A 13,678-nucleotide genomic window follows, 5' to 3' on the forward strand; every position below is an offset into this window, starting at 1 on the left:
GTGAAACAAGCATATTGTTCATGCACAATAGGTTATGCTAACCATATTCACTTTGAGCTGCTGTACTTTCCACACCTATATGTCAATAGACATGGCCTGTGCATTAGCACTAAATAATGCATAAGCAACATATGCTGGTGTTTGATTGAGAAAAAGATCCCTTTTTATGTAGACCTCAGAGGTTTTCTAAAATGGAGCTCATTAGTGAGCATCATTTGGATGATGCTTCTCTGAGGATTTTAGCTTTCAGCACAGTCATATGAGATTAGTTTTGTCAATCATATCCTGTGCTTTATACAATAACAGCATCCATGACCTTCAGAGAACATGCTCAGTGGCTTAGTTCAAGGAGGTGTTTTCTATCATGATCTTCACTGAAGTTAATAGGAGCTAATAGAACCTAGAGCCTTGAAGGCTGCAGACTTTTAAAAACAGGTTTTATGGCAGCAATCCTATCTTAGACAATTTACAGAGTCATTATTTCATCTGAAATTATTTGAATCTGTTTGTTTTATTCCTGTTTAAGAACACTAAATTTTTCTGTGTCTGTTCTGAATGACGACTGTTAAGGCTGTGTTCAAGTAGACTGTAAGAAAGATTGTGGTCAGTCAACAATGGTGATAAATGGAATTATTAGGAGAAAAAAAAACAAAAAAACCCCACAAAACTGAAATCAAATGTTGTTAGTTTCTATTCAGAAACTAACTCTAACTCTCAACTGCATAAATAATTTTCCTGGTGCACTAGCTGGCCAATGGCAGTACTTTATGAAATACTGTACCTTATAAATAGTTGGGTATTTCAGAGTGACAATTATTCTGATGTATATAAATTACCCAGGCAAAATATCTTGCATGGTAAGGAATGGCAAGGAAACACCTACTGGTTTCTAAAATGATGATGGAAGGCCAGTGCTGTCATTGGGGTCCAGTGACAATATTTTTTGTCAGTTTCTTGGCTTTTAACATAAATAATACCTGATAAAGAAGTCATAATCATTAAGGGAAGATGTGTGTTGCTTTTGACATGCTTTTCTTGATTTTCGGATTCTCTTTTTTTTTATTCCTTATTCAATTGCACAATTTTTATTTATGCATGTAATTCTTGGGTATGAAATAAGAAAGAGGTAAAGTCATTGCCCAACAGAACAGTTGACTTTGGGAGGCAAGAAAAAATGCACAGAACTTGAAAGCACTGCAATCAAAATTAAAGTAAAAGAGGAAATTATGTTTAATGAGCTTATTCACAACATAATGAACTTTGAATCATCAAGGAAGCTAGAACTGAGCCCTATAAAACTGATAATTTAATGTGCAAAAGATATCCTTTCCTCATCATAAAATGTGCACATGCTTGTCTGTGTTCAGTGTTCTTCAGAAGATCTGTGTTAGTTAGATGTGATTTGTTGGTTCAATCACACTCTCTGTTCTTTGCTGACTGGCAGGGCATATGGCATACATCTCCCTCAGATTAAAAGAATAAATTCCTGCAAATAATTCTGCCAGAAAGCTCTGTCATGCAAATATTTCTTGGCAGAGAATGCATGTAAGGCATGGGAGTGACTGATGTCAGCTCACCTGAAAATTTATGTTCCCATTGGCAGCAGTGCTGTTATCTTGCTTGTCTGTTCTTAGGGACGCAGCCTTTTTCAGTGTTTTCTGGTGGGTGTATAGAAGAACTTCCTCTCATGTGGAATGAAGCATGGAAAAAGCAAGCAGATTTCAAATAAGTTTAACATTCCCTTCATTAATCTTATTTGTGCATTACAAAAAAATAAAAGATACACTCACAAGAAATGGCCCTATGCAGTTATACCTTGATTAATCTCTGGATACTTAACTTCTCTTTATTTAACTATTTCTCCTGATTATTGGTGACTGGGAGCCTCTGCAAAGCTGCTATAGGGGAGAGCAGTTTGCTGCAATTACAGTGGGGACCCTTTGTTCCTGGGCTGAATGACAGGTTTTCAGATGGTCATTATGGGTTACTTTGAATTTAAAGATAGAACTAGATAGTGCATGATGCAGAGCCTGAAATCTCCTGTCACTTTGCTTAGTCATTCAGCCCATTTCATTTATTACTTTCCTTTTCTTAGGGCAAAAACCAGTTAATCAAAAACACCTGCTCCTAATGAAAAAAATCTAGAGGATGAAGGATATTTTCCAATGCTCCCTCTTTTAATTTTTAATATATATATATATATATTATTGGTTTAGGCTCAAATTGCATTCTTCCTACATTTCAGTTTGTGCTGTACCTGACACACAAAAGTACTGATCCTGCCTGGGATGTCTGTATGCCCTCAATAAGGAACTTCAGAAATAATATTAGTAATTTTAAATGGTGGCTTTGAGGGTGCTCTACTTCTCTGGGAAGTATGTATTTTTAAACTCATCTCTTTTCAAAGACTTCTTTTTTTCCCCTTCCTGCTTTGATCAGCCTCCTGTTTGCTGTTGTAAAATGATCTTTCATTCACTCTTGCAATCAATTATATACGGTTACTTTAAAATCAGTGCAGCTCACCCTCAAATAACAGAGCTCCTGTTAGTTTATGTCATGCAGTTAGCTCACAAAAGCTGCAAAGCCAGTCCCTCTGCATGTTCTCAATCACTTCACCCTTAAAGGGTTTCCTTGCAAAGGGGAACATATGGAATGGAACCAGTAGATGTGATTTTGCACCAAACAGGGAATACTGCTGATCCCAAGAAAAGGGCAAAGTGTCCTTAGACCAATGTACCATAATTGTCTTAAAACAATGAAGAATATTTTCAACGATACTAATCTTGCTGAAGAAAACAGGCGGACAATAGATTTAAATAAAACACAGATAAATAAAATGTTGCTGAGAAACTAGAGATCCATTTTGTTAAAAACAAAGAGTTTATCATTCAGGAAGCAGTCAAGGAGATCTAGAATAATTAGTCAATATGTTCCTGTAATGCTTGGCTAATGATTTTTTTAAATACAGTTCTAACTTAAGTAGGACTTGCTATTACATAAGCCTCTATTTCTAATATAAAATATTCTTCATATATCCCAGGGAAAGATTTTTGGCTGTCAAAAGATGGAACAAAACGATTCTGCTTTAGCAGAAATGTTTTTAAGGTCAGAACATGAATTTGTCTGTAATATAGCTGCTCAGTGATAATTTCCACAAAGGGTTTCTTGCCATCCAAAGGACAGCGAGACCTTTCCCTCAAGCCCAGTGCTTAATTCTTCAGACCTTTCCATATTGACTTACTTGGACAAATAGATCAGTATAATAGAATAGGACAGAGCAGGATAGTTCACATGGACCTTCAAATATCAACAAGTCCGACTGCTACTAAGTGCATCTGTGTATCAGAACCCCACCAAAAATTCCTACTACTGCAAGATGCAGATGTATCAGTCCTAAAAAGGATTGCATGAAACGAAACCTCATGGCTAACAGCAGGCGTAAGCGTAGCAGCAAAGCAAAGGTGGTCTCATCTTTGATCTGCTCCAAAAAAGGAACAAATTCCCTTTCAGATATGCAGACTATTGCACTTCCCTGTGCTACAAGTGATTGAACATCTTAGAAAGCAGGTGTGTCCATGTGCTGGATGACACTGTGAAGGCACACTGTTTGCTAGGTACATCCTTGGACTACCCAGTTCTAGACTGCGCTGTGCTACAGATGTCCAGCAGAGCATGAAAGACATTTCTGAGATCTCTGTTATTGATATCATTCATGATGTTCATTTATAGTAAAAGGAGATAGCACCATGCTTATTACTTTATTTTGACCTTACCTTAGGGGAATACTTAGCATAGAAAAGGAATGTAGCACCTGTTATACGACAGCATGAAAAAGTATTCTGAACTTTGAGGAAACTGGAAACTCTTTAAGGATCAATAGAAGCACACATACTTTAAAGACCCTTTATGCTGCCAAGATGCCTGAAAATGACGACCCTTGAGGTTCAGATGCTCTCCTACTGCTTGCAAAGGAGTCTGTGCTTGATGCTGGTTACTGAAAATAGTCCATTTTCAGCAGTCTGTCTGCTCTTCGTAATTTCAGGACATCACAGGGCCCCATAAGAACTCCCTGCATCAGGTTTAGGAACAGGATTCCTGCTGTTTGCAAGGTACCCTCGAAGACATTGAGAGATGTTGACAGCTATTAATCATTGTCTAGATGAAATCTTCCACTCCAGAAGTCTCTAAACCTGTTCAAGCTGGAAGAGACAAACTGGCAACAAATATGTGTAAGATACGGTCTTCAAGAAACATTTAGGAGTTGTACTAAAGGACATGGTTTAGTTGGGAAGCATTGGTGGTAGGTGGACAGTTGGACTGGATGATCTTGCAGGTCTTTTCCAACCTTGGTGATTATATGATGTGTCCTTATGCCGTTCATACTCCCCTTGTATAACATCTGCTGTCAGAAATAGGTTCCTGTGCTGGATACAACTCTGTTCTACTGTCCTGTATTTAGGAGAAGCATTTTCATATTCCTATGCTATACTCATTCCTCAGCAGTCCTAGTGCAGCAAAAGTTCCTAAAATGCTTCAGCTACTGATGGCTTCTGAGGGAATTAATGGGAAGAATGTATTTAGACTGTGAAGGCAGTGATAGGGTATAGTATGATGGAAGTATATATATAATTGATTGTTGCATTAAATTCTACCATGGAGAGAAGCTAAATATCTTGATACTTCATGCTATAATTAAGTAAATCTTTGGTGCACTGAAGTTATCTATTAATTAGGTCACACTTCTTACACCCATATAGCCAGCTTTTCTGCTTGTCTCATCAGTATACAGTTGACTTCAGAACTGTGCAAACTCTGCAATGAATGACTTACTCAGCTGGTGTTTTCTTTCTCTTCCCTTCCTCAGTTGCCTGCTAACAACTCCTGATATTGTTAAAGAGATAAACTAAAGGATTTATCATTCACAAGTAATTAGATTTTTCAAACACTGACAAATGTTTGAACATATGTGATAGTGATCTTTGATATGTCTTTGTATGTGCACTTGCAGTTTAAAAAGAAAGAGGCAGAACTAAAACATAATCATTCCTACTGCTATTTTAATACAAATGTGAGTAACAGTAAATGAGCTGAGCGATTCAGTTCATTTAGATCTCAGACTTCTTTCTAAATTCTCATTTGCAACGTGCAACTGTATAGCATTGTCTGTTTCTTCTTTGTTGCACAGAGCAGTTTGTGCCATTTTCAGATTGTCTCCTATGGATTCATATGCCACATATTGTGGCAACTAAAAAGATGAGATTTGGTCTCAGCAGAACACACTTTGTTTCCTTGTCTCCTTCCGTTATTGGCTAAGAGAAGTGCTTTTAGGGGGGGTAGTTCATTGTTCAATAATGTCCCTCTACTGATTGTGTAAGGATTTGCACAGGGGCCATGTGTCAACAGGCAATTTGGAATACTAGGCATAGAAATACGTGGCATGGTATTCTGGTGGCTTCTGGTTGGGCATTTCAGTCCTTTCAGCTTTCAAAACATTCAGTCATATGCAAGAGAATAGATGGAGAATAATGACAGAAGTTGTGTACTTTGGCACAACAGTTCAATGATTTGGCTGTGTTTATGTGTGGAATACCTGGATCATCAGCTCTCCTGAGCTGTTATCCAGTCTGAACTGATAGGTCTGAACTGACATAGGTTCTTCATGCTAAATTATTATTTGAATTTTAAAATTCATTTTCCTTGCATTATTTAGACTTTCCTGTGTAAAATGAAGTAGCCATATGTATTGACTCCAGTACCTTTCAAAGTACAGTTAAAACTATACTGGGTGTATCTTAATGGTCCATTTTGCTGTTCATACAGATTTCTCTAATTTGAGCTACTTATTTTTACCTGTGTAGGTCAGAGGATTTGCTTTGTACATCTACAAAACATAGTTCTGCAAGGAACTACAGGTACATATGTGCTGGCACTACCTAGCTGCCCCTTCAGAAACATGCTTTGAAGCTACATATTTACCTCTGCAGAAATTTCTAGAGCTGTAGACAAAACATTAGTTTGCACTTGCTGAGTTGATTGGAATTGATGGAGGACAGAGAAGAAAGGCTGTAATTTCAGCAGGGAACTGAGTTAATTTCTGTTTTTACAATTGTTAAAAGTAGTAAAATTCTTCAAGAGACCCAACTGCCTCCATTCAATTCCTCCATGGAATTACCTCCATTCAACATTATTAAGTAAATACGAACATTTCATTGTAGTTTGGGAAAGGGATCTTTTGCTCCATCCAGCTTATTTGCATGTCCTTTATTTTGGTGCCAGATGCTGAAACGGTACATTTTTCTGTGCAGCCCAATTGCTTATGCTCAGTTTCAGGCCGCAGTGTGAGAGTGCCTGTGTGCAAACACAATTTGCACACCACAGTACATGTGTAAAATGTGCAGGCTTTGAAAGTGTGGCTCCAGGTATTTACTGAGCAAAAAAGTAGGTTTTGTTTTGTTTGGTTTTTTTTGTTTCTGAAGCCCACATCTGACATGCTAGTTTTGCTAACTGGGTGTACTAGGTAATATGTGTATCAAGGCTCTCATCTAGCAAAATACCTCAGTATGTTCTTGATTTTAAGTAGCTGCAAAATCTCTGTCACTGCATTGGGAGACCTGGTTTAACATTGACATCATATTAACTACCTTGCTACTCAACTTGCTTGTATGAAACACGATATAATAAAATTCCAGTTTAGTAGAAATCTTCTCATCCAGCCTGTGAAAAATGAAATGCCTTTTAAAAAATCTACTGTTCTGTGGGCTTTTTAAAACTTGATTAGTAGACACCCTTGAAAATAAATAAAGGAGAAAGTGTCCTACTTGTTCACCACTTTAAAGAGTACACTAAACTAAATGCTATAAGATAATTTAAAATACAACTTCAGGTGAACTAAAGTGGCTGAATAAGTGGAGAAAAGTCTTGTATCGACCTTTTAATAAAATGTCTTAAATTTTGATAAATTCAATAGTTACTTCACTTTTATCCATATTTGCTTATTTCTCATGTTTCCATGGGTCTTTGCCTGACATTCTCTTGGGTAATATTTCTTAGAGTGTCGTCAATGGGATCTAACATCAATAAAGCACAAATCAGTTAATGCAAGAAAGATGTGCTAAAGCCAACCGAAAGCAACAGCAACACCAGATACTTCCTTGGTTTGTTGTACTAAAAAACACTGGTAAGATAATGGATGCAAGAGAGTGGCCTGTCCAAACACCTGATGGTCTAAAATCTTTGTCCACCAGTAAATCAGGAATCACTGAGTTGGCCATTCCATGACCTATCACATAGGGGTTGTTTGTCTCTCAGGAAAAAAAAAATTGTGGCATTCCCTCTGCAAAGTGGTGGATCTGAGGATGTATTTGTATAAATTAATAAGTGGTAAGTTTTTAACAAGAAAATGAATGGTATCACTGGCAAAACTGTCCATTACTTACTTTTCTACTTTTGTCCTATTGTCTATGTGCCTTTTCCAGCAGCTGCAGTATTTTTCCTTAGTCTCTTGTATTCTCCTCTGGGGCTGAGCTTAGGCTGCCATCTCTGAGGCCGTCTGCAGATTTTCGCAGACTGCTATTATATGAATACTCAGCTGTCTCACTTAAGAAATTCTTTTTTGTTCTACATCATTAAATGCTGATTCCTGCTGCTATTGTGACAGATCTCTTCACAGGAATCTATAAGGGGAGCTGGCTCTGATTTAACAGTGTGTCTTTGCTGTGGAACAAAAGAATATGCTGGGGCAAGAGTAAGATAGTTTGAATCTATAATATTTTAGCATTGATAAATAAAGAAGTCTGAAAATGCTGAATGCTCATTTTGAGGTTTTTATTTCCATAAGGTGAATTAGGGCCTTTAAAATAGAGTTGAGCAATTTGGTGTGCATGAATATAATTTGTAATACTTATCCAGGTGGTAGTCTTCTGGGGACCACTGACAGTTGGTCTCTCCCCATTCTATGCCTACAGTAAGTTAGAAGGAAATTCAGAAGACTGGCTTGTTATAGGCAGGATGCAGAAGAAAGAAAAAGGCTTCCATAAAAAGCTTGAGTGGTAGCCACTAGTGAAGGCATAGAAATGGCCTAAATGACCTGACACTTTTTATTCTGAAGTCCTTCCTCAGGTGTCCCCAAGCTCCCTGCATCTATCTGCTAGCTCTGTGTGACGGTTATTTAATAAAAACTGACTGTATGGAACAGGTTGCCCAGAGAGGTGGTGGATGCCCCATCCCTGCAGACATCCAAGGTCAGTCTGGAGGGTCTCTGATCACCCTAATATATTATAGGAATAATAGGTATTCCTGTTCATTGCAGGGGAGATGGACTGCGTGACCTTTAAAGTCCTTTCTGACTCGAACAATTCTATGCATCTGTGATAGCTCCCTCTCTTTCTGGCTGCACTGGAGCACCCTGTAGTTTAAGCCCATGTAGCCAAAAAATTTCTGTCTTGATGTGCAGTAGGTAATACTTACATGGAAAGGGTGTGTTTTGAAAAATTCCTGCTTTCCTTGCTCATGCTGAAAGAACACTGAAGCTTCATAGAGGGGCACATCTCATGCCTATTCACGTGTGCAAACGAATTTGAAACTGTCACCTTGGCCAACGTTTTTAATGGTCCATAATGCTTTTAAAAGGACAACATAACATTTAAACTGACAGAATTACATGCCAGCACGACCTCCTTTGAAATAGACTGCAGTACTAGAGTGCTTCCAGACCGTAGCACACCAGCCTGCCATGTGAGACCCTATGGTGCCCTGTGGTGGAAAAAATGCTGTCCATGCTCTTTTTATCCTAATGGTTGTTTCCTGTCTTGAGCTTTTATTTGTCTTGTGTGTGTCCGTGTGCTTTACTGTAGCCTGGCCATTTCTGTAGTGCTGTGTCATTTGCAACAAAACGTTTTGTCTGTCTTCATATTTTGGAGTTAATTTTGTAGATGATGTGGTGAGGAGATGCTCATGGCATGGCAGCACATAATCACTCAAATAAGGAACTCACTGGTGGTGACTCTACATCATTCCTTATAGCAGAACCTGTTGTTTTATTCTATTTATCTTTACATCAGTTCTGGCTGTATCAAAAGCTGCCCGAAGAAAAATTGGTTCTGCTAGGGGAGAAAAGAATAGGTAGCATTATTCCATGTGTATGTTCCCACACCAGAAAGCCTCTTGGCTGGATTTTTTATTTCACTGTCACAAACCCCATGAATCTCTTCAATTTCTTCAGAAGGAAGAGAAGATTTGCAGGTTAACCATTTGGAAACACAAATATGGATAAAACCAGATGCACAGAAGACAGATGTGGACTTTTCAGAAATACTTAATGCTATACAAGAAAGTAAGTTATTACTTGGATGTAAAAACAATTAGATGGTCAAATAAATCAATTGTGATATACTGAAATTACAACTACAAATATTACTACATGCGAATTAACCAACTGAATGATAAGTGAATGCTTGTTACAAAAATCCATGAGAAAGTTCACTGAGCTTTTGAAAGCCACTAAGATATCTTTTACTAAGATTTGGATTATTATGTACATAAGGATTCCAAAAGCATATATTTCCTGTGCAGAAACGATGAGAAATATTGAGTCATGTTATTTAATCCATTCTTGACATTCTTGAATACCTCTGTGAATTATTATTGTCATATATATCCTTCCTTCATTCTGAGACCTAAGACTGGATTTGAAATTCCAGGTTTTTACAGAGTACTGGAATATATTCATATTTCTGCACAAGGTATATTTTGGGATCAGAAGTGATGAGCTTTTCCTGACAACTTTAGCCACATTAAAGTGGCTGTTTTTCTCTGCTACCTGCAGATGGAATTTATGGAGATAAGCTAACTTAAGTCAGTACTACAGGTTAGACACAAAGTTCTGCGCTGTGAGTAAGTACATTTAAGTGAATTCTACCCTATGTAGGACAAGTATTTGGAAGTGATTCTTGGATATAATATGAATTGAAGTAAGCTTCAAAATTGTTCTAGCAATTTGAATATCATTTCAAAACTAAAAAGCATTACACAAAGAGTCTTCTAAGAATTAGCATTTTGATTTAAAGATGATTTTTGAGCCATCTGAAAAGGATGGGACTTTTACAGCCTTGGAGACAATGTTTTTTGTTTATCCAGAACAGACACAATTGCTGCTGTGAAATTAACCTCTGTAACATGCAGATACATTCTTTTCTGGAAAGATAGTTTTTAAAGTCTTGCTACACATCCAGAGGAGAGTCTTATAGACTGCAGTCCTGTGAACAGAGAACAATTACATTAAAATAAACTTAAATATTATTTCCAAGGTGGTTGCTGGGAATAGTAATGGTTACTTTTGTTCCCAGGTGTTGTTAGCATTGAATGAAAATTTTAGAAGGCTAATGATTTACTTTAAATAACCATATTTTTTACCATGAGTTTCTTGACCATTTTACTTTTCAGGAAACATGTTGTGTAAATTTAGCTAGCAGGTAACTCCTTCCATTTGGAAAATTCTAAATGTAATAACTCAATAGCAGAGGTTTGTTGTTGTTGTTGTTTTATGAGTGATTAATTACTTAAACAATTTGCTCTGAAGCTACTTTATTTTTTCTGCCCTCCTGATTCTTTCTTAGACAGAGAATAAAGATAATTATTGCATTATGTATATGTGCTCTCATGTGAATATAAAAGGGCTGTTATAAAAGGGCTAAAAGTCACTTCTAATGATTCAAAACTAAATTCTGTGTTTGAGTACCACAATTCATGCTCGAGTCTTTAACATGCATTTCCAAAATTTTCTTCTAAGTCTTTTACAATTTCCTCTTGACAGCTAATAATTCAGAAATTATCAGTAGTCTATAAGAGGCAGCACAGAAACTATCATTACTGGTCTTAAAATGGCTATAAACCTGCACTGTAGAGGATTGCACTGGATGTAAAACTGCCAAAGGGGATGATGCACCTGCTCTACCCTGGGTCAAGGCCAAGCTGTAGGCCCTCAGGTGGACCCAGGTGGGCAGGAGGCATGGCTGAGCAGGGCAGGGCTGTGGGGAGCTGGAGCCCAGCCTTGATGTGGCCTGGCTCAAACAGGGACTGACGGGCCTCAGGGAGATGTGAGGACATGAGGCTGGAGCAGGTGGGAGAGCCCTGGGGCTATGGCCAAGGGTAGGCACAGCTGGGGGTGCCCTTGGTGCCCTGACAGAAGCTGGCAAAGGCTTTCATGGCTTTTTCCTAGTTATTGTTCTGAGAAGTTGGATGTCTTATGGAAAGGTGGTAAATAATTCTGTTTGTTTTTTTTAAAGCTATGATTTCAAAGCTTTTCTCATGAATTCCTATGATTTGCTTCTTTCCACTGCTAAGTTCTTAATTTTTGGCACCTTGAGCTTTGAGTATCTGTCTTCAGAAGGATAAGGGTGTAACTTTTGAGTTGCTGTCAGTCAGTCCAAAAGAGACTCTTGGTACCACTGAGATTTCACAGGAATTCTTGCTTAGAATTTTCTAGAGTTCTAAAATACTTGATTCTGCTATATTTGCATTGATATGATTTGTATTCACACATTTTTTGGAATTCCTCAAAGGATTCTGAATTTTCAACTCACTGGTTTTAATTTTATTTTATTTTTTCCACAAAGTGGAACATGAGGGGGAAAATTGAACATGCATAATGAAGCTAATCTGAAACCATATGGGGGAGTTCTTCCTGTAGCAATATATGTGCTGCTCTGCATTGCTGTTAAATTTCATTGCCTAAAAAGATGTCACCATATACCAGTCTGCTTCTCAAGTGAACAGTCCAAAGCATGTATATAATAAAATTATTAGATATCATTCTTTTAGGAATGTTTGATTATTTATGTATTTATCATAGTCTGAAGGGAACGGAGAAAATGGAGCCCTGATTATGCCTTTAGTGGCAGTGTAGGAGTGCGTGCTCCTATTCATTGCAGTAGAATAGCCAAGTTAGGTAAAAGCGACAGAAGAATTGCACTGGAAGTATCATTACCATTATTAAAGTGAAGCAAATGAGATTTGTGGGTTTTAAAATTATTGGGTTTTTTTTACATTTGTGGCACATTATTTTATTAGATAATATTGTTTGCTATCCAATGAGATATGGAGGAGAAAAATGTTCTTAGCAAATGTTTCAGCCCTATGTTTAGTGTCAGTGAGTGAAATAATAGGAGTGTATCTTCAAAAACAGAAACAACAAGGCAACTGAAGTATAAAGTATAAAGATCTCCACATTCTCACCAGTAGCATAAGTTACTGTGATTAGAAGAGGGTCATAGGCACGTTTATCACAGACAAGGTAGTTCAGCACATTTCTTCACTACTTATCCTATTTGTTGATGCTACCTACCAGCAATTACCTGTGCACTATTGATAGAAGTGGTTTTCCATTACTGGGAGTCCAAACTGGTCCTTGTAGCTTTACTAACCAGCTGAGATTTGCAGTTTCCACAATTTGCAGTCCCTACTGAGTTGGGCTGGATTTTAAAATAACCTTGAAATGAGATTTTGCATTCCTCACAAAGCCTGAAAATAATCCAGTAATTCTCTGCTTGAAACTCCCAAACATGTTTGCCCACTTGCACACCAGTTTGTGTATCTCAGATGCCCACTAAAAAACACCTGTTTTGCTAGTCCAAGCTTTATTGGCACTCCAGGAAGCAGCAATTCTAGTATCTCAAAAGTCTCATCAGTTATACTGGGGCAGTCTTCACGTCAGGAAAAACAGCTAGTCAGGATAACATGGGGAGCATTAATTCTTCTTATCTGAACATTTGTACACAAACTGGTGGTGATTTACATCTAGATTATCATCTCATGAGACAGAAAATCCCGCTCCAAAGTTGCTAAACTCAAGGATTAGTGTGTTATCCTGAAAACATTTAATCTGGCACAAAAATTCCTATCTTTATGTTGCCTAAATGGAGAATACACTGTTAAAAGCATTATAAATTCTGAAATCCAGTTGAAAAATACACTGTTCATGTTGGTTCATTAGCTTTGTTTGTATTGTGGATTATTTGGATGCCATTTGGATTTCTGTTGCTGCTGAAATTATTAGTGGCTTCATAAGCTAAAGTACTGTGATATAAAATGCAAGGTATGTTGTCAACATTGTCCTTGTTATGTGTGTGAAAATGAAGAATTCTTGAAGCTTTCAATAGGGTCACTTGCAGACTTTGGATACTATCCAAGGCAAGTACAAAAGTGCAGCAATGCTCACAGTGGACAGGAAAATAATAATATATGTAAACTGTAGCATAGATGCATGATCAGGACATGAAAAAATCTTTCCCTGGCTTGTGATAGTGAAGAACAGGTAACCTACAGAGTCTGTTGCATTGGAGATTAAAAGAAAAAAGATTCCTTAAACTAGGTCATAGCCCGCTGAGGAAGGTAAGGGTGGAAAGGAGGTCACATAGCACTTACGATGGTTGGGAAACAGTTAATGGCCTTTAATTTATGGCAGCTATTGACACTCCACAGTGGAGGAATGCATTTTTACACCTGCAGCCAGTAGTTAGAAATGGAGAAATGTTGCCATTAGCAATTAGAGATTTTGGCTGTTTCCTGTTTAATATAAATTCACATCAACAGGAGTGACAACTGCCTGTCACCTATTTGGGGGAACTGCAGGGAAGCCAAAGGGCTAGGGGTATATTGTACAGCAGATAAATGAGTCCAAAAT

General features: G+C 37.6%; 1 protein-coding gene across 8 annotated transcripts in view; it reads left to right on the plus strand.

The window, feature by feature from the left end:
- The window catches only part of ANO4 (anoctamin 4), a 162,212-nt gene that overhangs the window by 56,011 nt on the left and 92,523 nt on the right, over nt 1-13,678 (plus strand). For 4 of the 8 annotated variants that reach the window (XR_014943124.1, XM_015859160.3, XM_015859164.3 and 1 more), the window contains exon 3: nt 9,221-9,331. The exons of the other annotated variants lie outside the window; for them this stretch is intronic. Coding sequence is in view for 3 of the 4 variants with exons in the window: in XM_015859160.3 (XP_015714646.1) it covers nt 9,221-9,331 (111 nt within the window). In the remaining variant the exon portion in view is untranslated. The remainder of the gene's footprint in view (nt 1-9,220; nt 9,332-13,678) is intronic. 8 annotated transcript variants of the gene reach the window in all.

The sequence above is a fragment of the Coturnix japonica genome, chromosome 1 (assembly GCF_054131305.1).
Source record: "Coturnix japonica strain WE chromosome 1, WE-NBRP24, whole genome shotgun sequence".
Classification (NCBI taxonomy): Eukaryota; Metazoa; Chordata; class Aves; order Galliformes; family Phasianidae; genus Coturnix; species Coturnix japonica.